The following is a 27995-nucleotide window of genomic DNA, read 5'->3' as shown; positions in this document are numbered from 1 at the left end:
GACGTGATCTCTCCTCTCCTACTGCCTGGCGGTGACATTTACCTAGCTACGTGTCATAATAATGGCCACTTTTAGCTGTCGAGAACAGTGGTGGTGATCCAGCGAACGGTAACAGGACGCCGGGGTGAAATGGAGATGATGTCGCTTCAGCCTTCTCTAACTGTGCTAAGTTGTTGTTAGCCGAGGAAGCTAACTCGTCCGTCCAGTGGAAGTGGTAGTATAGTCCTCCCTGTTTCTTTGTTGATTAGCATTTAGCTATAGCCAAACAGCGAGCTCTCTTGTGTCTCTCTGTATAACACTTGGCTTTGTGTGTGTGGGAGGGGGTGGGAAAAGTTCCCGTTCGCTCGCGATTATTCATTACTTTGAACAGTAAGATTTTGAAACGACTTTCCAAAAGTGAACCGTGGAAGCCAATGTAGATATATACTTGCATATTGTGTTTACTGTTTACAAAAGAAGTCAAGGCAAGTGAACCTAGATGTGTGATATGAGGTGGCTTTAAAAAAAAACATTTGCATCATAGAACAACTGCATTCATTGGCAGAGATATGGACATATCTCTGTCCTGTTTCGTTCGCCACTTTTCAACGTTGGACTCTGGAGCTGACCCAAAATGAGGAGGATTGGTTGCAGTCGGAGAGGAGCAAAAGGCTTGTTTGCAGTTGGAGTGTTTGATTTTTGCGTGGGCGAAGGGCAGAGGGACTCTGGTGCAGATTAACCTGTTCAAAGATTAAATGGGTGGCATAGGAAATCATCTTCACCGGAGCCACCTGTCCCCTCCGCTTGGCATCGCAATGATGCTGAAGACGCTGCTACTCTCGAGCTGTCTTGGCTGGGTGTGTTGTCAAGACAGTTCAAGCATGTCACCGGAGGAGAAGAATGCTATCAGGTGAAATTATGTGGCGCGTGTGTGTGTGTGTGTGTGTATATATATATATATATATCCAGAGAGAGTGTGAATGTGAGAAGTTGAACATAGTAGTGTGAAAACCCACCTTTTCAGACTCCATCATGGCCCGTAGCACTTGCCCTAGCCCCTTAGATAGCACTTTATGTAGACTTAGATAGCATTTTATACAGACTTATAGCATGTTACATAGACAGCACTAGAATTGCATTTTATGTAGTCACAACACTTTATAGTATTATATATATGTATAGTAGTTTATATGTATAGTCTCATATAGATATTCCACTGTTCTTAGCTTACGCATGTTTCATGTGTGTAATGTATTGCCATGCTTTTTGTTCTTGCTTAATGTAAATCGCTCTGGATTAAGAGCGCCTGCTAAATGCCTAAATTGTAACATACACCATTTTCTTTCTTATTTCTTTCTGTTGTAGGGAGCAAATAGTTGAGATGTTTGACCATGCCTACGGCAGTTACATGGTAAGTGCATGCACGCAGTAACATCAATCAATTTTAAGTGATTGCCTCATGACGTCATGTCCGAAAACGGCAGGTCTTTGAGCTAAGTGACCGAGTGAGACGGTGTCCTGCTACATTTAAAGTAACATTTCTGGAGTACTTTGAATAACCAGAACAACTGGGAACATGTGGGCGTGTGGGAAGACGATAAGAAGTGCATTTTACTTCCTCGTTAACTTGTTAACTGATCTGACATTGCGCACGGAGCATAAACCCACACTTCTTTCCCAAGTGGAAATCTGTAGAAGGCTGTTTATACTGAACAAATGTGAGGTGTTAATGTTTAAACATGAACATCTCTCACAACACCTCCCCATGCATACACTGTATGTGGCAAAGTACAAAAAAATAATAATAATCACTGCCAGGCTATGCACATGCGTGTGTACATGTGGACGAGATTTATGTAGGCTGGCAGAAATTTTCCAGAGCCCTATTTCTTTCTGCCCGGTGCAATGCTGCACTAGCACCATCTATTCACGTTGTTAAATACCAAATGATCATGCGCCTATTTATCCCCAATGGGTGTGTTGCTTCTAAAACAATGTGTCGTCTTGTGTGAGTGAGTTCTTAGCTTTGAGCTGATGACACAATGGTGATGAGCCTGGGGGGACAATTCGGTTCACATATAGAGCAGCAGCAAGAGACTTGCGATAATGACAAAAGGATTTCTTTGCGATGGCGGCGGCAAGTGGAAGAAACCTCAGGCAGAAGGGTGGGGGACTAGTGGGGACACCTCTCGATCCGCAGCTGCAGGGCCGCAATCGCAGTAAACATATCAAATGCTGGTCGAACAGACCATGGGGACGTTTTCCACATCGAGGCTGCGTCGGGGCTGAACAACAGTCACCGAGCCATGTTTTCCTTGTCAGTCTTGGCAACACACTTGGCTGTCACACTGGCACTACAACTTTATGACCGTGAATGCACTTACGTCATCGCCATTTATATACACGTTGCAGTTTGCACTGTCTGTCACACATTCCATGCCATGAATATATAGGTGAGGTTTCCCTTTTTTGTAATTAAATGAAGAGCTTCATAGCAGAGCGCTGCTGTCCCCTTTGACTGTGTTCCAGAAATATGCATACCCAGCGGATGAGCTTATGCCTCTGAGCTGCAGGGGGAGGGTGCGTGGCCTGGAACCCAACCGAGGAGACATAGATGACTCCTTGGGGAAGTAAGTAGTAGTACACCTAGCTATAGAGTCTTTAAAGTCCCCATATGAGGATTGACGGTGAAGTGACAAAGAAAAGAAAAAGTCCCATTTAACTGCATCAAAAGTAATCAACCAAACAATACTATTAAAAAACTGGTCATACAATTTTCTGGTCATACAATTTTCAGACAATTTGGCCAATTGTCTAATAATATAAGAAAGAGGCGAATAATTGTGAGAATGACTGATCTACAAGCTCACACTTACCTAAACAGACTTATATATTTTTTTTGTTCCTTAACCCATTCTGGGCGGAAATCCAGTTTGGTTGTTATGCTCTATTGCTATTGAAACATTTTCCTAGAAGCTTTGTCATTGGTCGATGTGCCTGTCTACTTCCTGATTGGTTAGTCTTTGCGACCGTTTTTTGACAAAGCTTCTAGGAACATCTTTTTAATGCAGATTGTGGCCCCTAGATGTGTCTCAGAGGCTGCATTTGAAAAAAAATATTAAAACTTTGACATATTATTGCTTATAGCAGCTTTAACCCTGACCCTGACTCTTCTGTCTCCTAGGTTCTCCCTCACGCTGATCGACACCCTTGATACTTTGGTGGTGAGTCTTCGCTCTGACCCTGTTTTGCATGCTGGCTAGGAGTGGATTTTGTACAAGACCTCCTGGCTTAAATGACCCTCCAGCCATATTAACACACCATGTTTCGTAATGTCCTCGCTCTGAAGCCACTGATTTCCATTCAAAACAACATGCATTCGTGCATTAAGCCATTCTGGGAGGGAACCCCTTTTTGGTGTTTTAAGCATTACGTTATACTTTAGCTATTGAAAAAAATAGCAGACCTACAAGCTCATAGCGCGAGCTTGTAGGTCTGCTATTTTTTAAAGATCGTGAAAATGTGGCGCAAATCTTTGAATATATTCTTTCAGAGGAGCCAAAGTTTTTAACTCAAATTGAGGTCCCTGGAACAACATATTTTCGGTCGGAGGCCAATTACATATATTTCCGGGGGTCCTTGACATGAAAATGTTTTAGAACCACTGACATAGAAACATAAGAGTTTTTCAGAATACTGTCAGGATTTAGAAGACATTTTGTAGAATCGTTCCCAGTGTCAAAATGGGTTAAAACAACATGTTGAACGGGCAATGAATGACATAACTGAACCCAGCCGGTCCCGCAAAACACTGGGACTCGGGACCCATCTGTGGGACGGGGACACATTTTCATGGGTCCCTTTTATATATATATTTTTTCCTACATTTAGTTTTACATAAAAATAAAAAATAAAACATTCCCAAAAAAGCATTTTCTTTTTCTTCTTCATGAACTTAAAAACTAATTTAAATGAAGAAATCAAAGAAAAATTTAAGAAATTCCATAAATGATGTCTCAAATTAAGTATTGAAAATAGCTGATCTACAAGATCACAATGCGGCGCGAAGCGACGCATTGTAAGCTTGTAGATCAGCTATCTTCACTGTTTTGGGTGCCCGGGCAAACGTCTAGCTCTCTTTTGGCTCACAGGCTAAAACGTCTGGGAACCACTGCCCTAGAACACTTATCCTAGAACATGGTTGCACACCCGTGCTCAGTGACGATAGAAACGATATGTGTGCTACAGGTGTTGAACAAGCTCGACGAATTTGAGGAAGCCGTGAAGAGAACGGTGAGAGACGTGCGTCTGGACAACGACGTGGTGGTGTCCGTGTTCGAGACCAACATCAGAGTCTTGGGGTATGTAGCCCCCCTTTTTTCTTTTTTTATAAACATGATTTGATTGATTGATACTTTTTTGTAGGATGGTTCTGAAATAGATTTGGTGTCACCACTTGGCATTAAAGGTTTCATGATATTGATTTTTTTATTTTTATTATTTTTATGACCTTAATTACATTCTGAAATTTCAGTGGATTTTCTGTGGTCTGGGATTTTTTTTTTCTGTGTCTGTAAAGCATTTATTGAGCTGCAATGAAAACAGTCAAAACGGTGAAAACAGTGACATCTGCTGGCAAATCCCATTGTCATATATGGGATTTGCTGACTGTGACATACATTATGTTTGTATATTTTAATGACCTTCTAGCTCTGGTCCATAGCCCTAATGCTAATTCTACCCTGCATTAAGGCTATGGAACCGTTATCAGAAAGCCTACTTTCCTTAGTGGACGCACTCTGAGCTCTGATTACATATAATCTTAGGAGTCCTTGACATGAAAATGTTTGAGAGAACGACTGACACAGAAAACATGGGGTTTTTCAGAAAACTGTCATGATTTGGAAGACATTTGTAGACTTGACCTCCGGTCTAAATGGGCCAATGATCATTCTCCCACCCCAGGGGGCTCTTGGGGGCCCACGTGATGGCTGAACTGCTGCGTGGGAAGGGCGAGAGGATGCAGTGGTACGAAGACGAGCTGCTGCACATGGCCAAAGAGCTGGGCCACAGATTACTGCCTGCCTTCAACACCACAAGTGGCCTTCCTTATCCCAGGGTATTCCTTGTGTGTGTGTGTGTGTGTGTACATCAGTCAGTTACTCCCCAAAAGTAGTAGACTACTAGCCTACAGTATTAATCCATTTTGGGAAGGGAACCCCTTTTGGTGTTTTAGACATTATGTTGTATTTATTTATTCAGCACAGTATAAAAACAACACGGTGAACATATAAATATAAGAAGGGTAAAGTGCTAGGCTGAGGCAAAAAAGCCCAAGGGGCTTATACGAGGCCTCTACCTATATAGATTATAATGAAACATTGTACATGAGATATAAATTATAATGAAACATTGTGCATGAGATATAGAATATCCAGAAAACATGATTGCAGTATATAAACATGAAAAAATAAAATAAAACACAACAAGAACATTTTGGTTATTGACATGATTAGAGAAAAGAATAGAATACAAAGAATTGTAATTTAGCTATTGAAAAACAGCAGATCTACAAGCTCATACCGAGTGGCGTGCTACGAGCTTGTAGGTCTGCTATTTTTGAAAAATCGTGAAAATATTTATTTCAGAAAACTGGAGGATTTCGAAGATTTTTTATTTAAAAATTTCGACGTCAGGCCTAAATGGGTTTAATTTTTGGAGATACAGTATATATACTGTATTCCTCTCCCAGTCGAAATGATCAATTCTCATCCAAAATTGTCTCACATGCAACCAGGGTTGACTAATGTAGGTGGGATAAAACTGGGGGGTAAGGTACTGTAGGTGAACAGCCATATTTATTTTCCGACTCTTTTCTCGAATCGTTTGTCATGATGTCCATCAACTCAGCGGAAAAAAAAACTATTGAATCAAAAGAAGCCTAAATTACCCTGAAGGCCATTTTATTAATGGGGGGTCTTAAAATGTGTACATTGTAATTTTTGTCCATTGTTTATATCGGGGGTGCATACTTAGTTTAGACTAGTCATTGGTTAGACATGGGTTAAGGTTAGGTTTAGGTGTGCTGCCCCGTGGGAGGTTAGGTTTAGGGCAGGGGGGCAGTCAGACAGATATTTTGTGAAGCCACTAAGGAAATCGGGATTTCCTGAAAATTCATATAATGGCCTGTTGTGGCGCTGTCATTGGGCCCAAAAAACCCCATAGCTCCATAGAGACCCATGTATTTGGGCCCAACTTCACCTAGTCTGTATTACCTTAATAAACATGGTCATGAATACTTTCTGCTTCCAGTCACTAGTTTAAAGTCTCATTTTTTTTATTTATTTTTTAGATATTTTTTTGCGGCTTACGCCTTTTATAGATTTTTTAAGGGACAGAAAGTAGGCTGACAGGAAACGGGAGAGAGATGGGGGGATGACATGCGGTAAAGGCCGTGTCGGGTCCGGGAGTCGAACCCGCGGCACACCGCGACTGGATCACCAGTCCGGTGCCCAGACCGTTACGCTACGGCCTGGGCCTAAAGTCTCATTTCTAATGTCATAATATTCTTTTTGGAAAATGATGTTCCCATTTATTAAAAAAATTACCATAAAGTTGCGTATGTTCTGAGGGGCGTGGCTACCGTTACAGTCTATGAGCGGGATCCCCCACCCACTCGAGTCAAAATAAAAACCAACGAAGAAGAAGGGGGGAAGTCCCGCCTCGTTGTCTGGGCCAGCCAATGGCTCAGCTGGGCCCAAACGGATCTAGAAAGATGGCGATTTACAATTCAAGGACTGACAGGCTTCATTTTACGTCCATATCAGACCCGGAGAACGCTTTGTCCATATTTTTTTTACAGTCTATGGTTTAGGGTGAGGGTTTGAGATATAGGTTGTAGTTGTAGGACTAATGACTGGTCTATACCAATGACTAGTCTGAACCAAAAACTGTCTAAACTAAATACTGCACCCGTTTATCCAGTCACAATTGTGTTTTTTATACCGTACACTGAGCTGTGTGTGTGTGTGTGCGTGTGTGTGTCTTTGAATCATCAGGTGAATCTGCGCTACGGGGTCCTGAACCCTCTCTCGCGTACAGGCACCGAGTCGGACACCTGTACAGCCTGCGCCGGGACCATGATCCTGGAATTTGCCGCTCTCAGCAGACTGTCTGGGGACTCTGTGTTTGAGGTAGGGAGCGACGGTCCATTTCTATGTATCCAGTACAATATATCCAGTACAATATATGCAGTACAAGTCATTTTACACTTGGTTGCATGCTGAAAATATCAGACCTACACTAAGGCCCTTTCCCAATTCATTTTTTAACCCTACCCCTCAGCCCTTGCCCCTTCCCCTTGTCCCTACATAATGAGTGTCAAGGGGTAGGGAGATAAATCATCCCCCTAGGAATTGGAACGTCCCTAAATATTGAACGTCCCTTGTAGATATTGATATACCTGTTCTCAGAAAATAGCTGATCTGCAAGCTCACTACAGGCCAGTGGTCCCCAAACTTTGATGGCATTTCTGTCTCTAGGACCCCCAATTTATATTGTAAAATCAATGTTAATTAACTCTGAGAGTGTACAAACTATCATTTAGCCCATAACCCACTTTGGAAACTACTTTCCATTTGATTTAAGCTGTAGAGATGGAACGTAAATATAACATTGCTGTGGTTATGATGAAATAAATATATTGTAATTTTGTCTCATGTTGGTAGCCCATGTATGTAATTCAGCTAGATATAGCTCATTCTGACACCTGCTCAACAGTTGCACCTGATTAATTGATTATTGTTTGTATAGCATGGGTACAGATATATATACAGGGTTAGAAAAAGGAAAAACAATTTACAGTATAGAAAGAAGGGGCTGTGGTCACTGTTCATTGTTTTTAATATCATTAAGAACAGAGTCATTTTCTATCAATGAAAATGCCATCGTGATTCATCTCCATCCAATGTATAGTCTGCACGGCAGCTTGCAATCTGTTCTGTAGCTGGTTTGCCTGGGGAAAAAAACAACACCATTGCTAATTAGTTATGTAAGTTTTGCAACTTGTGGGGATTAGCTTAACATTGGTCATGATAAAACCATAGCTATCACTGCAGCGCGAGTAGCCAACGTTATGCAGTGACAGCGTTATGTAGGTACAGTAGGCTATTCCACGGCTTTTAAGAGCTCCAAAACTGCAGAATGTTGACATATCGTGGTCTGGGGGGTCGGACTGATGCCTGCTAATAAACTAGCTTGCATCCGTGTTGTATCACCGGTGCACCGGCGATAAATAAAAAAGAATAAAGCGCCGATGCGGCGCCAAATGAATGGGTAACGTTGTATGAATGCAACGCCGTATCATATCGTTAGTTCACGTGAGGTAACGTTAACCTTTGCTAGAGATTGCGATATTTTTGGCGATGCAGATTGTTAATACATTCAAATAATATTGGTTATTATAATATTTTTCCATAATAAAGGACATAAAAGGCTTCTTACCTCGTCCGCCTTTCAGTCCTCACTGCCCCTCAGTGATGTTGCTCCGTTTGAAGTCCCGTCGCGACATCCCTTCAAACGAAGGGGATTCTAGCCCTAACCCTCAGCCCTACCCCTCGCTCCAAAGACAATTGAGATAACCCTTCCCCCTCACGTGAACGCGCATAAGCAAGGGCAAGGGCTAAGGGCCAGGACGAAGGGAGGAATTGGGATTGAGCCTTAGACATTCCAGGTGACTAAAATGTGACTAAAACTAAATAAACTATTCAAAAGACTATGACTAAAACTTGGAACACTGCCCAGACGTTTTTCCAGCTGGAGACCCCACAAGAGAAATGGTGGCGTTTCTCGACCCAAAACCTGCAAAAAATAACATTCCGCAAAAACATCAATCTTTATTTAATGGACGTTTTTGCGTTTGTATTTTTTACAGGACCATGCCAGGAAGGCCCTGGATGTACTGTGGGAGAAGAGACAGAGAGGAAGTGACCTGGTGGGAACTGTAATCAACATCCACAATGGAGATTGGGTGCGCAGGGGTGAGGCGCCACACACACGAACACACACACACACACACACACACACACACACACACACACTATGAGCCCCGGTAACCTCTGAGACCTCGCCACGAATGTGGCCAACTGTCTGTCCTATGGAGGCTGTTCTCCTCCTTTTACCAAGTCCCAAACCAAAAAAAATCATGCACTGTCACACACACACACACACACACACACACACACACACACACACACTGCATATTGCACATGCATACTAACAAATGGTGAACGCAGGACTGGGAAAAAACAACCACTCACTCAAATGTGTATATGCCGAGAGAGTTTGAGTTTGAAGTCATTGCGTTAAACGTTTCATTGTGTCACTTTGCAGACAGCGGAGTGGGCGCTGGTATCGACTCCTACTACGAGTACCTGATGAAGGCCTACATTCTGCTCGGAGACAACGAATACCTGGAGCGGTTCAACACTGTGAGTCACGTTTTTAACTCCATTTTCGACCTGAGATCAGACTCTAAAAATGTCTTAACTACATTCCTGACAGTTTTCTGAAAAAGCTATGCTTCTATGTTTTTTTTCCCAAGTGTCACCGTTGCGCAGTCCAACACACATTAACTATGATGATGTGGGTTGTGACAGTACAGTACAGTAGAGGGCCCACCTGGGGACCCCCACACGGTAACACTGTCATTTCTCAACTGTTACGGACCCGGGTCGGCCCCCCTGGCCGCGTTCGGGTCGGCCCCCCTGGCCGCGTTCCTGTCGTTCTGGAACTTCCGGGGACCCCCCCCCCCTCCCCCGGGGACCCCCACATGGAGTTGCACCACTCACTTGACACGCGAGGCGTTTCTTTTTTAACCAATTGAATTTGTTTTAGCGAACGCAGAGAGAGGTCTAATCGCCTGCCGTTGTGTGTTTTTTGCCACAGCACTACAGTGCCATTATGAAGTACATCAGCCAGCCTCCCCTCCTGCTTAACGTGCACATGCACAACCCCACCGTGAGCGTGCGCAGCTGGATGGACTCCCTCCTTGCCTTCTTTCCGGGCTTGCAGGTCAGTATTTGTTTCATTAAGCCATTTTGGACTGAGGTCGATTAAAAAAGTACGACTTTTGAAAAATAGCAGATCTACAAGCTCATAAGCTTGTAGATCTGCTATTTTTCAACAGCCAAAGCATATCATAATGCTTAAAAGACCAAATGGGGTTCCCGCCCAGAATGAGTTAAAAGGGAGGTTTGTCTTTTTGTCTCTCTCGAAGTCAACTAGTGCAAGATGTAGCAAAAAGGATTTTAAGCAAGACTCGGGCTGTTTCAAAGTTACAAAAACTTGTAACAGAAATGTAAAATGTATTCTGTGTGAAGGGACATAATACGGTATACTAATAACGTTGCAAATAGTATCCTTCTGTTACTACTTACTAGTAGTGTATGCACTACAGTAGTGTGTCCGCAAATCAATGCTTTGAATGCATTGTGGAAAGGTTCACTCTCAAACCTATTTTGTTTGTTTTGCAAAGCAGAAAAGCAACATCAAATGTTTATAATATGAATACTGGACAACTCACCCCGCTGCTTGCCCGTTTTTCCTCCCGGAATTTTCCCCAGTGAGGGGGATAACTTTGTAATATGCTATTGGCTGTTTGTATTCTTTTTGGACAAATATAAAAAGATACTCCTGTGGAAAGGCTATATTATTTTACTTATATTGACCCTATAAACAATTTTAGTATTATTTAGTATATGTAAGGTTTTGCCCACTCAAATGGTACCTCGTCAGATAATCCCCACATAGCCTATACAACAACTTCTGTAAGCCGACTTCACTGTAGTAGCCTTTTCATATATTATATTCATACTGCTGTCATGAAAGTTTATAGTTAGAGAAAATCAAAGTCCAGCCGTCTGTCGTCCAGCCTCTCTGCCACCCCTCACTGGGGAAAATTCCGGGAAGAAAACGGAAAAGGGGTGAGTTGTCCTGTTACCTATTGTATTGCTTCATTGACTTTGCTTGTTGTTAACAACAGGTTCTGAGGGGAGACCTGAAGCCAGCCATCGAGACCCATGAGATGCTCTATCAGGTTACCAAACAGCACAAGTTTCTCCCCGAGGTAACCGTCATCATACTATAACCCATTTAGGCCTGATGTCGACATTTAAAAAAAAAAAAAGTCTTCAAAACCCTGACAGTTTTCTGAAAAACCTTATGTTGCTGTATTCAGTGGTGCTCGATATTTCATGTCAAGGACCCCAAAAATGATATGTAATATGCCCCCGCCCCCCCCATCTGAAAATATGTTGTTCCAGAGACCTCCCCAAAAGCAAAGATATTTGTTAAAATGTTCACTCTGTAATAACATATATTCAAAGAGTTGAGGCACATTTTCACGATTTTTCAATAATAGCAGACCTACAAGTTCATAGCGCGGCACTCGGTGCTGCACTATGAGCTTGTAGATCTGCTATTTTTCAATAGCTAAAGTATGACAAAACACCAAAAGGGGGTTCCCTAGATACGTTATATATACGTTGTATATAATAGGACTATCCAATTGTTGTCCCTCTCCACACCAAATGTCTTTGCAGGAAATATACAAGCTCACAATGACTTTGAGCCGATAGGTTGGCTATTTCACCCTATCACGAGTAAAATATAAAGAGGAAGTGGAGCCTTTTCTCCCCACTTCCGTTTAGTCTGTTCAAATTTCGTACAAATGTATGGAAAATGGCAGCTTCCTTTTCTCGGATGAAGGTGTAGTTCCAGACTCTATATATGTGACCAAATTTGACTGAGAGACTGCCATTGGAGTTTTTTGAAATTTTGTTTTTTCATGTCATATGAAAGCAGGGAATCATAGCTTCAAATTGACATATTGGTTGTTCAGTTTGACCCACCCGTTTTGGAGATATTAGATATTAGCTTATAGAGTAATGTCCTAATGCAGAAAACAGCGAGTTGAGAAAACAGGCTTGAAAGGTTCACTTCTGTGGTCTCCAACATTACACCTAGCGACATGTTTAAGCATTTATTTCATATTTACATGTCGATTTCAGCTCTGACACTTATTTCAGACATGTTCTAGTATGTGAAGAGTCTGCCTGTGCTATTAACTCATTTTGGAAAAAATAAAAATAAAAAATGTTTTTCTCCTCTGGTGAAAAGCTGGAATGTGCGCGATGACAGTCTCTCAGTCAAATCTGATCACATATATATATATATATATATATAATAGCATTCAGAGATTGTGGAATAGTTGTCTGGGCTACGTGAGACTATAGTGAGTGAAGAAGAGCATATTTGATCTTTTGATAATGAATTCCCCACTTTTTTTAAATCTCTTGTTCGTTTCTCTTCCTGCAGGCTTTCACCACAGAATTTCGAGTTCATTGGGGCCAACACCCGCTGAGGCCAGAATTTGCAGAAAGCACGTACTATCTCTACAAGGTGTGTGCCTGTGTATGGAGGGAGTGTTGTTTTTGGCAGCAAATCTCTTATTTTTGTTTTAGTCATAGTCTCTTGAATAGTTTTTCATTTAGTTTCGGTCACATTTTAGTCACCTGGAATGCTTTCGTGTTCTACAATCAAATCTACATTTGATTTAGTCAACTAAAATGTATTTTTGTGGGCCTTGATGCCATCGTAATGGCTGTTTTTACACTTAGTAGATCAGCTATTTTCAGCGCGCAACCAAGTGTAAAAATGACTTATATTGAATCTCTTGTCCACTAGTCCCTTCCTAACATTTTAGATTTTAGTCTAGTTTGTATTTGTTGACGAAATTGTCAGTATATTTTAGGTTTAGGTTTTAGTCACCATAGCATAGTTTTCATTTAGTTTCCATTTAGTCAGCACAGACACTTTGAGGGGCAGGTGCTCGCCGGCCGCCTGACTTAATAGTATGATAGATAAGAAATTTCGGGTCTTATTCGGGAATAATTGGCCTAATAATGACTTATTTAGGACCTAGCACCGCAGCATCATGTACACACCTGCGCACGCACAACTACACACACACGCACACCATCTATCTCTCTGGAAGAAGCTGAATATGAACGGTGCGGCCGCACTGAGAGTTCCAACACAAACACTGACTCGACAAAGCACCCCTCGTGTGTTTCTCCAAAACAGTCCTGCACAGTGCACAAGAAAAGGAAAAGAAAACATTTCTCTAACACACACACACACACACACCTGTTATACGTACTATTAGTTATCGCTGTGTTGTTATTTCCACCTCATACGACTAACCGAGTTAATCATAATAACAGTATGTGACTCTTATTGTGTTATTGTGGGTTAGATTACTTTAAACCATTTGGTGCAGGTGAAAGTAAAACTACAATAGGTTTCGCTGTCTCGTCATGTTGTTGTGTCTATCTGTCAACTCACTCGCTGTGCAATCTGCACGCTCTGATAGACAAGTCAAAAAATTCCCTCCGCACCCCCCCCTTCCAGCGTCAGGCACTGTCTTGCAGTGGGGGTCGTTTTATTTATTGTTACCTGGCTGGCTGCTTGTGGTCACGACCGTCCAACTTTTGTGGTGCTAGGTCCTACATTCGTGAGAATGTAAGAAGTCAGAAGCCCTTTATGCAAAATGCTGCCCTTTCAACTTCATCTGTCCAGACTCCAGACTGTACGCGCGTTCACGTTGAGTGAGAGTGAGTGAACGGAGGCGAGGGAGGGGCACTATGCATCCCGTGTGTGTGTGTGTGTGTGTGTGTGTGTGTGTGTGTGTGTGTGTGTGTGGACAGTCACACACACATACAACATCATGACAAATTTATAAATAAATATATTAATCCAGAATTGATCGATGTCACCATGGGCCACATACTATACACGTACAAATAATACAAAACAAGAAAGAAAGTGTACCAAATGGACTTGACAAAAGGGCATGTTGGTCCAGACAGGGCCACTAGGGGGTGCTAAAGCACCCTAGCGTCTACGTGTGCGCGCCCCTGCATTTAGTTTTCATCAGTGGAAAAAGGTAGTCGACGGACATTTTTCGTCTTAGTTCTAGTCGACAAAAACAACACTGCTTAGTTCTGTATGAATTAGGGGCGTGGATGCACGTATCATGTGTGTGTGTGCAGAGAGGCCCAAGTACTACTCAAGGCAAGGGATAATACAGAGGCTGTTGTTGGTTTTTTTTCTTACTCTGTTTTAATTACTGCCAGCTTACAGTGTTATGACATTGTAACAATATTTGACCACAGGATAATGTCTCAAAGGTGTTGTAGCCAGCATTGTGAAGTCAGTTCACATGTGAAGTAGGGCTGTAGGCAACTAGTCGACTATTCAACTAGTCGACTAGTAAATCCACTAGTCGACCTTGTTGCGTACTAGTTGACTAGTTGATAAGAGAAAGAAAAAAAAGGGGGGGGGGGGTATGTAGACCTCAAGTTATAGTTATAGTAGATATAGTTATAGTCACCAATGTACACCGTTTTTAAATGTACAAATATTTATTTAAAAATATAGTTTTCCTTTTTTCCCCACTACACAATAGGTATGCCTAGTCGACTAGTAAACTAGGCAACTAGTAAGAATCACTAGAAGTGAAAGCCCTAATGTGACATGCGATGTGCAATTCTAGATGACTTGTTTGGCGCATACAGGCAGCATATTATGCTATTGAGAACCGCCTTCATAATAAGAGGAGTGGTCTTTAATAATCACGTGTTGATCTCTTTTCAGGCCACAGGGGACCCTTACTATCTCAGGGTGGGACAGTCCATCGTGGAGAAGCTGAACGCCTACGCCAGGGTTCCTTGTGGCTTCGCCGCTGTGCAAGACGTCCGCACCGGGACCCACGAGGACAGGTTGGAAGTATACCAGTGGTTTTACTGGGGCACATTATTTGTTGTGTATGTTTAACCCATTCTGACCTGAGATCAGATTAAAAAAAAATGTCAGCCGTTGTTAGATTTTTCAAAAATAGCAGACCTACAAGCTCGTATCGTGCCACTCGGTGGCGCGCTATGAGCTTGTAGATCTGCTATTTTTCAATAGCTAAACCATAACGTAATGCTAACACCAAAATGGGTTCCTTGTCCCTAAGACACCATATTTTCAGATTGGAGTGGGCGGCCAATTACATATATCTTTTCAGGGTCCCTAACTCTTTCAGCGCCACCTGGTGGTCACCAGTTTAGGCTCTGAGTGCCAATTCTCCCATTATAAAAAAAAAATTCTATTATGCATGCAATTTGCATGTCATCAACCTGTATACCAGATTAGAGGAATTTTCAAAACATGGATAATTCCACAAGGTAGCACGTCTTGTCGTCCGTGGCATCCGGTCCATAATTGGCAATTAGACGTCTAGAGACGTTTATGGCTCTTAAAAAATAAGTTGAGAACCGCTGACATAGAAACATAGGTTTTTCAGAAAACTGTTAGGGTTTAGAAGACTTTTTCTTTTTAATTTAGAATCGGCCTCAGGTCTAAATGGGTTCATTTCCCCACATCCCACTCTGGTTTTAATCTGTAACTGATGTTTTCCCTGTCTGTGTGTCTGCATGCTACCGTCTTCCCTAGGATGGACTCCTTCTTCCTGGCGGAGATGTTCAAGTACCTGTACCTGCTGTTCACGGAGAAGAGCCAGCTGCCCTTCGACATCGACGACTTCATCTTCACCACGGAGGCCCACCTCCTGCCCGTCTCCCTGTCCACCAAGCCGCGGCCCTGCCGCGCCAACAGCACCGTGAGGACCACAGCCTTGTTGTTTTGGGGGCAGCAAATGTCGATATTGTTTAGTCCATTTTAGTCTCTCGCAGTGTTGTTTTCGTCGACTAAAACGATGACCAAAGAAATGTCCGTCGACTACCCGACGAAAACTACATGAAAACTAAGCCATGGTGACTAAAACTAAGACTAAATATAGTGACAGTTTTGTCAACAAATACAAACTAGACTTGGGAAGGGGACTAGTGGACAAGAGATCCAGTATAAGTCATTTTACACTTGGAAGCTGAAAATAGCCGATCTACGAGCTCGTAACGCGTCTCGATGCGTTGTGAGCTTGTAGATCGGCTATTTTCAGCGGGAACCCCTTTTGGTGTTAGCATTATGTTGTGCTTTAGCTGTTGAAAAATAGCAGATCTACAAGCTCGTGGCGCGCTACGAGCTTGTAGGTCTGCTATTTTTGAAAAATCGAAGAACGACTGACACAGAAACATGGCTTTTTCAGAAAACTGTCAGGATGTAGAAGACATTTGTAGAATCTGATCTCAGGTCTAAAATGCGTTAATCTTTCAGGCCCATATTAGTTGAGAACTGAAATGTTTCTCCGCCTCGTGCGCCCCCCTTTGCAGGAGGCCGCCACGTTGCCCCAAGAGGAGGACATGTTCACGTACTCCTGTCCCAGCACCCAGACCCTGTTCCCCAACAACCCGTCCTTTGCCAAGACCATACGGGACAGCTACAAGTACCTCACCGGGGTGGGACGGGCCTTCCATTCCCTGCCGGTCAGGTGTGTGTGTGTGTGTATGTGTGTGTGTGTGTGTGTGTGTATGTGTGTGTGGTCTCTTTGAGATTTTTTTTTTTACAAAAGTGAATGGATTGTTCTAGAATTTGCAGCAGAACACACAGTGACATTGATTGATTGATATCTATTTATTTATATTTCATGAAACCTGTGTTTTGTGTGTAGTCTAAATCAGGGGTGGGCAACTTTGACGATGGAGAGGGCCACTATATTTCCACACTCACTCCATAGGGCCATATATTACTGTCGTAGCAAAAATAGCTGATCTACAAGCTCAAAAACGCGTCGCACTGCGACGCGTTTTTGAGCTTGTAGATCAGCTATTTTTGCTATATTCAAATTGAAATCTTGATTTTTTTTGTTGCTATTTTTGAATTGGAATCCTGAAAATTAACATTATGTCATTTCAAATGCCTTTAATTATAATACTTGTGTTGAGCAATGAGCTACTAATTAAAGTAATTAAAGCGGGTCATGTTTGCATGTTGTGACAGCTGAAACCAATATTATATCAGTATTCTGACATTAACCTGAGGGGCCACGTTAGGTGAAGGATGGGGGGGGGGGCGCCAGTTGCCCACCCCTGTAATCTAGAATGTGCAGCAGAACACAGTGACATTGATTGATATCTATTCATATTGTTTATTTATATTATATTGTGTTTGTGTGTAGTCTAACCTGTGTTTAAACCTGTGTTTGTGTGTAGTCTAAAATTGGTCCTGTGTGTTGATTCTGCAGAGAAATTGAACTGCCGCTCCATGACACCGGCATGGAGCCGGTGGAGTTCCTGAAAAGCATGGGCATCTCGCTCACCCCACTCCACGAAGCTGCGTCTGCAGAAAGCGTGAGTCCGTGGGTACTTTCTACTACACACGCACACACACACACATTCTGACCTGAGATCAGATTAAAAAAATGTCTTCTACATCCTGACAGTTTTCTAAAAAAGCTATGTTTCTATGTCAGTCGTTCTTCGATTTTTTCAAAAATAGCAGACCTCGTGGCGCGCTATGAGCTTGTATATCTGCTATTTTTTCAATAGCTAAAGCATAGCATAATGCTAACACCGAAACGGGTTCCCGCCCCAAAGTGGGTTAAAACGGTTTATATCCTGTACCTAAATGTTTTAGATCTCTCTTGTAGAGAAAGGCTTTCGCACACCTAGTAGTAACACAGTAGTAAGAGGCTTAGGAAGGAACAGGTGCGTAGGAAAATGCACATCAATAGAGCACCGAAGTCCTGTTGTCACTCGCTCGTCCCCTCGATTCCCCTGGTTCGCGGAAGTAGTTTCTCTATGGAGAATAACATGGCTCATCTTAAAATCGTTTCGTATAAGCGTTGTGGTCCAAAAATAAACAAGCCGTCTCGGCGTTATTGTCAGGGAGGTGTCTGTATCGTTTGCGACCGTCAGTCACTCATATATGACACACAACCGCTGATATAGAAACATGGGTATTTCGGAAAACTCATTATTTCGATTTTAAATTTCGATGTCAGGCCTAAATGGGTTAATCATCCGGTCTAGACCGGATCACACAGCCGATTAGTGTAACACACACCAGGGCTTTCCTCTCCATTTCCTCTCTGCATTTAATTTTCAACACAAAACCTTATACTGACTTTCTGTGTGTGGAATATAAATATTGCCTTTATTGACTGAGTGACTTTGTGTTGGGTTCAAAGTTCAAACCATCTACAGTGTTTTGAAGTATAACCACGTAGGTTGCTGTTTTTTACACAGTGACCTTTGTAGGACTCTACAAAAATAAATGGCGCCCTATGTGGGGGCATGATAAGATCATGTATTAATACCACGCTATACAAAGAAAAAGATTGTGCTACCTAATTTCTGGTGGCGCTACCAAATGAAAAGGTAGGTGGCACCAGTGCTACCTGTGAAAAAGTTAGTCTGGAGCCCTGGCTACGATTGACTTATTGATCGTCATAATGCGATAATATGACTAGACAAGCCAGTTCGGGTGTTTTGGTGGCACCTAAACCAAGAACAAATATTCTTAAATCTTCTATTATCTATAGAGCAGCAGGGCTCGAGATTAACGGCGTCCCGACGTCCCGGGGACGGTAAAATATCTATTTGGGACTTAAATTTATCTCATTCGGGACGGTTTCGGGACGAGAGGAGTTTTTACACTGAAAATGCGCATTTCGTGTGCAGCGATGAGCAGCATGAGACCAGCAGAGCTGCCAGCACCGTCAGTCAGACAGTTGTCAACAACGAACGCACACACCATCATTCACCTAGGAATTATATTGCTTTTGCCCCGTGGATGGGACATTTATAATTAAAGATTTAGATTTAGATTGGTTGGAAGCATGGATTAAACCATGGTTGTGAGCTACAGAAAGGTTCCATAGGGACATGGAGCTACACTACACCAACGTTTAACGTTAGCTTCCATGCTATGCTTGCTAGCTGGCATCGACATTAAATAATATGTTGGTATATATCCTCTGAAGCAACAGATGTTTTCTAATGCTCAGATTGTTCTGGAAATGCTGCCCCAACACTGGAATGCACACCCCAAAACGCTCTCATTCCACAGTTTTTATTGTTGATTTATTGATTCCTTCGTCTTAGTATTCCCCCTAATAAAGTAGTTTTTATTTGTTTTCTCATGCCACCCATCATGTAATAGACATTTGAGTATTCATAGACTACCTGCATTGGTAGTCTGTTGGTCTTGATCAAGTAGCCTACACCAACGTTTTATAAGCTACTGTAGTCACTATTCATTGATTCACTGGTACACCAAAATAACAAAATCCATTTGAAAATAAATATCACTGTTCTCAGGTCGAATATTGATATGTGATTAAAATGTGATTAATTTAGATTAATTAATTACAAAGCCTCTGATTAATTCGATTAACATTTTTAACCAAGCCCTATTTTTCATCTGGGAGCATTTTGACTGAAAAGAAACATGACCCCAAACAAATAATGTACTGCATGTATTCAATACATGCAGTACATTATTTGTTTGGCTTAATTGTATTTCTATTACAATAGGAATACAGTTATTCATTTCACAATTTGAGTGGTGCTTTTTTTGTACTTTTTCCCCCGGGACGGTATACATTTACTTCGGGACGGTTCAAATTGTATTTTGGGACGGTTCCGGGACGGTGGTGAAAAAAGTTAGTCTGGAGCCCTGTAGAGCAGTAATAGGTTGGAATGCACTACCAAAGTGTATAACCAATACAAATACAAAATTCATCTTTAAAAATCAAGTTAAAAGAACACCTTATGTAAACCATACTGCAGTAACCCTGGGAAAATAATAATTCAAATGTATAATGTGTTAAAAGTGGGGTTTTTTTGCTATGTTTTTCTTTGTTTTTTTTATTTCTCCTATGTTTTTTATTTCTTCTTTTATATTTTATTTTACTATGTTTTATTTTGAGTTGGTGTTTGTAAACAATTGTAAGTATTGCCTTTTGTTAAATGTTAAATGTTTGTCTGTGTCGGACCCCAGGAAGACTATCTTTTGTCAAGGCAAAAGCTAATGGGGATCCTTAATCAGACCAGTGGAAACCTCGTATGAATCTGATCTCGGGTCAGAATGAGGTTATAAACAATAAACAATAACACGTGCCTACGTTTTTTGCCCTATTCCCAGGAGCACAAGGGCGTATACAGAGTGAAGCTGGTGGCGGAGGTGAGCCAGGCGCCAGAGGAGGAGGTTCTGCCCCACATCGTTCAGCTCATATCGCCCCCGTTCCTGGGCCGGACGGTCCTCACCGCGGGGCCCGCAAAGTTCGGGATGGACCTCACCAAGAGGGAGCACGGGGTGAGCTCATCGTTGACCACATTCTGACCTGAGATCAGATTCATATACGAGGTTTCCACTGGACACACACTGGTCTGATTATTAACCCATTCTGACCTGAGATCAGATTCAAAAAAATGTCAGCCGCTCTTCGATTAAAAAAAAAAAAGCAGACCTACAAGCTCATAGCGCGCCACCGAGTGGCGCGCTATGAGCTTGTAGATCTGCTATTTTTCAATAGCTAAAGCACGACATGATGCTGACACCAAAATGAGTTCCCGTTCAGAATGGGTTAAGTGGTGCAACCACTGCGTATGCCTGTGTATCTGAGCACGAGTGTATGACTTATTAGTACCAGTAGGGGGCGCCAGAAACGGAGAGAGGGATAGTGCTGCTCTGTTAGCCTGGTTAATAAACCAGACCGAATCAGCCGTTGGCAAAAATAAATTGCCTGCCGGCGGATTACGGTCTGGAGAGGCTCAATTGTACGCCCATTTCCTACACCAGAGAAATGGGGCGGCCAATCGGGACACAGTATGCAATATGGGCGGGCTTTGGTACAGTGACTTTCAATGCTTGAGACCTTTGACTGACAGTAGCTCTGACCAATTGCGTCAAAGAGAAAATGTTTGGACCCGCCCCCCCTGGAAATGAAATCCAAGCTGAGCCTCCCAGACTAATATCCCGCGGTCCGTGCGATATTAGTCTGGTTTATTAACCAGGCTACTGCTCTGTTGCCTGCTAATGAGAGAGAGAGAGAGGTGGGGGGAGGGGGGCGGAATTGCACCACTCGGTTCACACAGGTGTGATTTCTTTTCATAACGATATAAAAGGATTTATAAAAAATAAAAAAATAATTTATTTGTATACAGTGTTGATTTCGTCGACTAAAACTAAGACAAAGAAATGTTTAGTCGACTAAAAGAAATATTTAGTCGACTAAAACTAGACTTAACACTAAAACATTCCAGGTGACTAAAATGTGACTGAAACTAAATCAAAATGTGCTGCCAAAAACAATGTGTTTTACACACCCGATAGCCCGAAAGGTTCCACATCTGATGGCTGACGGTCAGTCAGGACTAGGGTTGGGATTTGTTAGGATTTTAACGGTTTTCCCCTTTTGTCTGACATTTATTAAACTAACCTAACCTAAGTACTTAATAAACACACATTAATGTTCAGATTAGTTTAATATGTATGAAGGACCCCAGTTACCCTAATGGAAAATAAGCCATAGTGCTTTCTTGGGTTATAAAATCCTCTTAGCAGACCTTGTATTGAACTGTAGGCTGCGTTCCTGTGCTTTTTTTCAGCAAACTGTTTATAAAGTAATCAATGTATGGAGGTATAATATGCACCTAAAGGCTGGGCTCTCAACAGCTGCGTGATTAATTTAGAGCCAAATCAAAAGAGGTTGAGAGTTGCTTATAAGTTGTAAAAAATAAGTGCAGGCAAATTGATTTTTATTTAATTCATGGCTCTATAGTTGACGTGATTCAGACAGAAAGACGTCGAGTCATTGGCGTTCTAAAATAACACCATTAACAATCGTACAATAAGCCTAATGAAAAGCTCTGTGGAAGTTAGTTAGTTTTTTTATTTTCTAACGTTTACTAGCCTGGGGAAAGTGAACCTAGCCTTGCGTCATCCTCGTGGTGGAACTGTGGGGAGTGGAGGGTGAGGGCACGGCTTTCCGCATGGCTCTCAAACACTGTGTGTCATAGAGACGTTTCCTCAATGTGGTCGTGCAACCGCTGTTGTTTTTGGCAGCAAATTTCTATTTTAGTCATAGTCACAGTCTTTGGACTGAAACTACATTTAGTTTTAGTCACATTTTAGTCACCTGGAATGTCTTAGTGTTAGTCTAGTTTTTAGTCGACTAAATCTGCAGTTGATTTAGTCGACTGAAATGTATTTTGGCGGGTCTTGATGCCGTCGTAATGAGTGTTTTTACACTTGCTGAAAATAGCCGATCTACAAGCTCACAAGCGTCACAAGCGTGAGCTTGTAGATCAGCTATTTTCAGCATGCAACCAAGTGTAAAATGACTTATACTGGATCTCTTGTCCACTAGTCCCTTCATAACATTCTAGGCTAGTTTTTATTTGTCGACGAAATTTAGTCATCGTAGCTTAGTTTTCATTTAGTTTCTGTCAGTGAAAATAGGTAGTCGACAAACATTTTTCGTCTTAGTTTTAGTCGACGAAAACAACACTGCGTGCAACTGGTTGCAACGACCTGTGCAGGAAACCATGGCGTCGCATTTATTGCACTTTATTGCATGCTCAGCCTCAGAGTCATTTCCCTCTCCGTTAAACCACACTCGCTCAGCGGCGGTGACCGCGCGCTGAATGCACAGAACAGTTGGTATATCCGCCCCACTCACTCACTCGTCGCAAAGTGCAATAAATGCGATGCCATAGTTTCCTGCAAAGGTTGTTGCAACTTCTTGCAACCAGTTGCACGTCCACGTTGAGGAAACAAAATCAATACGCCTACACGAGTCACAAGATTAATCTACTCACTCATGTAGGTGGGGTGACGTCACCCCAGTAACTTGGCTCTGCATGCATGCATGCATGCAACAGACACAGCGGAGCTAAATGATGACTTTGGGGAACCGTTAATAAAAATAAATAAAACGATGGAACTGGCTCCGGATCCCCAATGTCGGAAACCGGGTCTGAAATGGACCCGGTTTCCGAATCCCAACCCTATAGTCGGGACTGGTTTAGACTGGAACTCACCTATGCTTTCTATGGCATAGGCAGCTGTACGCAGCTGCATGACATGAGACTAATTAATTAGAGCGACAGAGAGAGAGATGAGTGCGTGTACGCATCAATTTAACAAAGGTGCAGACGATCAGAAATCAGCAGAGAGTGAGCGACGTTTGCACTAACAGAGTTGAAGTGGACTCGAGCCCCAAACTTTTTTTCTCTCCCTGGAAATAAAAACGTCTGGGTTTCCGAGGCTAGGAGTGGTTTTGACTCCGGTGGACCATTTGCTGCATGCCATTCCCAAACGTTCTCTACCAGTTTCCTCTTTCTCTCTTAACCCATTTAGGCCTGACCTCAACATTTTAAAGATTTCTTCTAAATCCTCCAGTTTTCTGAAATAAATATTTTCCCGATTTTCTTTTCAAAAATAGCAGACCTACAAGCTCGTAGCGCGCCACTCGGTGGCGCGCTATGAGCTTGTAGATCTGCTATTTTTCAATAGCTAAATTGCAACATGATGTTTAAAACACCAAAAGGGCGGGATTTTAGTACTACTAATGAACTACCGGTAACTATTCATGCATTCAGTTAATTTTGGTTAACATTGTAATGGCTATCTTTTCTTTGATTTGTCCGTAAATGCATTATACAATATACAGGTATGTGTCTGACGTTTGTGAATATTTAGTCACATCATCATCATCCTTGCAATGTGCATATTTATGTTTTCATTCAAATGTTTCTATTATGGATGCCACCGAAAATATTCGGCCGAAAATGGCAAAAAATGTATTTTCGGCCTATTCGGTTTCGGCTCAAATAGGCCGAAAAATATCACCGAATAGTCAAAACACCGGGTCGGTATAATTATGACATTTACCACGACACCAAAACATCATATCAATGTTGTAGATACATATAGAACATTGATATGATGTTTTGTTTTCTCCTTTTTTGGTCAATGTTTCTTTTGCAAAAAAAAAAAAAGCAGGCACTGTATTGATTTGTTATAATGACCAAAATAAATAAACTCTACTCTACTCTGCATTTGTCCCCCAGGTGAAAGGGAGCATCGTTAAGGCCTCTCCCTACACGGCATGTGGGCCGATACATAACGAGGACGAGCTGAAAGGTCACATTGCCCTGGCGCTGCGCGGAGACTGCATGTTCGCTGGCAAGGCTCGCAGACTGCAGGAGGCCGGAGCCGTAGGGGTCATTTTCATTGGTGAGTATTATTATTATTATTATTATTATTACTGCAGGGACTGGAAAGCACGTCCGCTCTGACAAATGGACGGGTGAATAAGTTGGCGTGACTAAATTGTACAATTTACAATTTAGGCATTTAGCAGACGCTCTTAATCCAGAGCGAATTACATTAAACAAGAACAAAAAAGCATATACATCACATAAAAAGCATTTATCATGAAACATGCGTAAGCTAAGAAAGTAACAGTGGAATATCTATATAATGAAACTATGCATATAAACTATACATCTATACTACTATGCTATACATATGTACTATGACGTGCTATGACTATATACAATGCAATTATAGTGCTGTCTACATAACATGCTATAAGTCTGTATCAAATGCTATCTAAGCCAACAGAAATGCTATCTAAGGGGGTAGGGTAAGTGCTATGGGCCATGATGGAGTCTGAAAAGGTGGGTTTTCAGACTACGGCGGAAGATTGGGAGTGATGCTGCAGTTCTGACTGCAATGGGAAGTGCATTCCCAGTGCATTCGTTTTCAGCTTTACAGCAGGGTACATGTTTTTGAACTATTATAACCCATTTAGACCTGAGGACGATTCTACAATCTTCTAAATCCTGACAGTTTTCTGATTTTTTTTTTCTTCCTGTCGGTCGTTCTCAAACATTTTCATGGCAAGGACCCCCAAAAATATCTGTATTTGGCCGCCGACCCCCATCTGAAAATATGTTGTTCCAGGGACCTCCCAAGAAGCAAAGATTTGAGTTAAAAAACGTTCACCGTGAAAGGATATATATTCAAAGATTTGCACTACATTTTCACGATTAAAAAAAAAATAGCAGACCCTACAAGCTCGTAGCGTATGAGCTTGTAGGGTCTGCTGTTTTTCAATAGCTAAACCATAACATAATGCTATGTTATATCCACCTATGTTATAGCTATGTTATATCCACCAAAAGCGTTTCCCGACCAAAATGGGTCAACAATATCACCCGGAGAAACGTTCTTTCGCTTGGTGTCTGCGCCATAGGGCAAATGACACGATTCACCTGCCCACCTGAACTTAAGCCTCGCCCACAACTGTTATTGTTATTGCGATTGGGCCTTTTGACTTCAAAGGCTTTCAGCCTTCAGGAAGAAACCAAACCAATACACAGGGAAGACGACATATTTGAATATTCTAACCACGCCTGGGGTTCTATGAGACTAGTAATGTAATGTTAACAAAACAGAAAAAAGTACCAAAAGATCATGGCACTCCATCTTTAATTCAGAAGAAATTGAGAGAGTTGAGTGGCCTTTGAAACTCCCACTTCAAGGTTAAAATAGTTTTGTTTTTTTTCATTATAGTTTAGTTTTAGTTCGTTTTGACATATTTTTTTTCTAATTCAGTTAGTTTTTTGAGCGGGTTTGCTAGTTTTTATTTCTTTTTTATTTTGGTGAAAGTGCTTAGTTTTAGTTTAGTTATAGTTTAGTTTTAGTTTTTTTCGTACTTTGGTTTATTTGTGGGTTAGGGTTAGCGTGGCTACATGCTGCCGTACGGTGCTGAAAACTGCCGTAAAACTTGTTGGAGAAATGAGGAAATTAATCTAATGAATTTAAAAGGATTATATTATAAATATCTGAAAGGCATATAAATATTGATAAAAACTAAAACTAAGGGTATTTTGTCTATAATTCCAGTTAGTTTTGAGGACACACAATACAGTTTCAGTAACTATTATAACCTTAACACCTAATCATGTAATCCCCATAGACAACCGCGAGGGGAGCAGCAGCGAGGAGACGCCGCTCTTCCAGATGGTGGGCGACGGCGACTCCACCGCTGACCTCCGGGGCCTGCCGCTGGTCTTCCTTTTCGGCCGCGAGGGCGCCGTGCTCACGGCCGCCCTGGAGGAGCACCGCAACGTGGACGTGCTGCTGCTGCCCAAGGAGAGGCAGCTGGGACACGGTGAGTAATTAGAGGACATGTGGAGTAATAATGGAGTAATTAGAGGCAGCTGGGACACGGTGAGTAGAGGACATGTGGAGTAATAATGGAGTAATTAGAGGCAGCTGGGACACGGTGAGTAGAGGACAGTGTTGTTTTCGTCGACTAAAACTAAGACGAAAAATGTTCGTCGACTACCTTTTTTCACTGACTAAAACTAAATAAAGACGAATCTATGATGACTAAAACTAAGACTAAATATACTGACTATTTCGTCAACAAATAAAAACTAGACTAAAATGTTAGGAAGGGACTAGTGGACAAGAGATGCAGTTTTATGCTGGGTTGCATGCTGAAAATAGCAGATATACAATCTCACAAGAAGACATGTGAGATTGTATATCTGCTATTTTCAGCATGCAACCAAAGTGTAAAATATGTCATTACAACGACATCAAGGCCTGTCAAAACTCATTTTTGTCGACTAAATCAACTGTAGATTTAGTCGACTAAAATCGTATGACATTTAGTCGAGTAAAACTAGACTAAACACTAGAACATTCCAGGTGACTAAAATGTGACTAAAACTAAGTGAAAACTATTCAAGAGACTATGACTAAAACTAAAATAGAAATTTGCTGCCAAAAACAACACTGGTAGAGGACATATAGAGTAATTCAAGTAAAACACGCGAACGTGGAAAGCTCGTAAATTGCAATAACAACAATTACAATAAATTACGTACTTTTTTAAGGGTTTTTTTTTGTTCTCTTTTTTTTAAGATACGTTTTTAAGTTTTTTTTAAGTTTTCTTTTTGTGTCCAATGTAGTTATGTTAACGGTTCATAAAGTTAACATAACTAACTAAATGCATTTGAAATTCAATAAAAAAAGAATTCAGGATTCCAATTCAAAAATAGCAAAATATTATTCATGTTTTCAATTCAAATGTAGCAAAAATAGCCGATCTACAAGCTTGTAGACACCATAATTCACTAGCCCCCCTAAAAACAAAAACAAAATATTTATTTTTCTGAAAGAAATATATATTTCAATAAATCGATTCATATCGTCGGGATTGATATCGATATACGATATATCGTTACATGCCTAATATATATATATCCTGATTTTTACATTGTCTTTGTTCCCCTATTTGCCGTCCAACAGAGAAGCCCGTTGGAATGAACATTAAGTTCCGTTTGGCCGAGGAAGGGGAACTCGACGAGGGCTTGTTGGCCAGAGGTCCCACTCTGGAGTTTGTCCTGGAGAAGGGAGAGGTGCGGCTGGAGGAGGAGGAAGAGGAGAAGGGAGAGGAGGAAGAGGAGAAGGGAGAGGAGGCGCGGCTGGAGGAGGAAGAGAAGGAAGGGGAGGCGCTGCTTGAGGAGGAAGAGGAGAAGGGAGAGGAGGAAGAGGAGAAGGGAGAGGTGGTGCTGCTAGAGGAGGAAGAGGAGAAGGGAGAGGAGGAAGAGGAGAAGGGAGAGGAGGCGCTGCTAGAGGAGGAAGAGGAGGTTCTGCTTGAGGAGGAAGAGGAACTCGGTGGAGAAGGTCACTGCACAGCGGTGTCGGACGACGGCAGCACTGAGCCGTGCTCGGAACAAGCGGTGCGGACTTCCCCGTCGGACTCTTCCGAAAACCTCGACATCAACAACAACAGTGGACCACCACCAGATACAGATGTTTGACGATCCCAAGAACATCCAAAAATTCCTGTGACCCCCCCCCCCCCCTCCCGTACTAACAATGCGGGCAGCGGCTTCTTCCTAAGAACTGATCTGTGGTCAGTATCCCCCCCAAAAAACAAAAAAAAACGCAACGTGCCTCATAGCCCTCACTGCCATGATGAG

General features: G+C 42.0%; 1 protein-coding gene across 1 annotated transcript; it reads left to right on the top strand.

The window, feature by feature from the left end:
- Positions 1-15: 15 nt before the first annotated feature.
- Positions 16-27833, top strand: LOC310878831 (ER degradation-enhancing alpha-mannosidase-like protein 3; the record flags this gene model as incomplete). The annotated part of the gene is made up of 21 exons (XM_083793246.1): positions 16-889; positions 1345-1390; positions 2509-2609; positions 3164-3203; positions 4228-4340; positions 4945-5098; positions 7038-7172; positions 8912-9017; positions 9370-9467; positions 9925-10050; positions 11021-11104; positions 12355-12438; positions 14695-14819; positions 15538-15703; positions 16314-16471; positions 17225-17330; positions 20128-20298; positions 24060-24225; positions 25976-26170; positions 27319-27578; positions 27675-27833. Exons 1-21 carry the CDS (start codon positions 735-737, stop codon positions 27831-27833), a joined length of 2748 nt encoding a protein of 915 aa, XP_083649372.1. The 5' UTR covers positions 16-734.
- Between the last annotated feature and the right edge of the window lie 162 nt (positions 27834-27995).

The sequence above is a fragment of the Protomyctophum parallelum genome (genome assembly GCF_964188405.1).
Source record: "Protomyctophum parallelum genome assembly, chromosome: 21".
NCBI lineage: Eukaryota > Metazoa > Chordata > Actinopteri > Myctophiformes > Myctophidae > Protomyctophum > Protomyctophum parallelum.
This window is presented reverse-complemented; position numbering and strand designations above follow the sequence as displayed.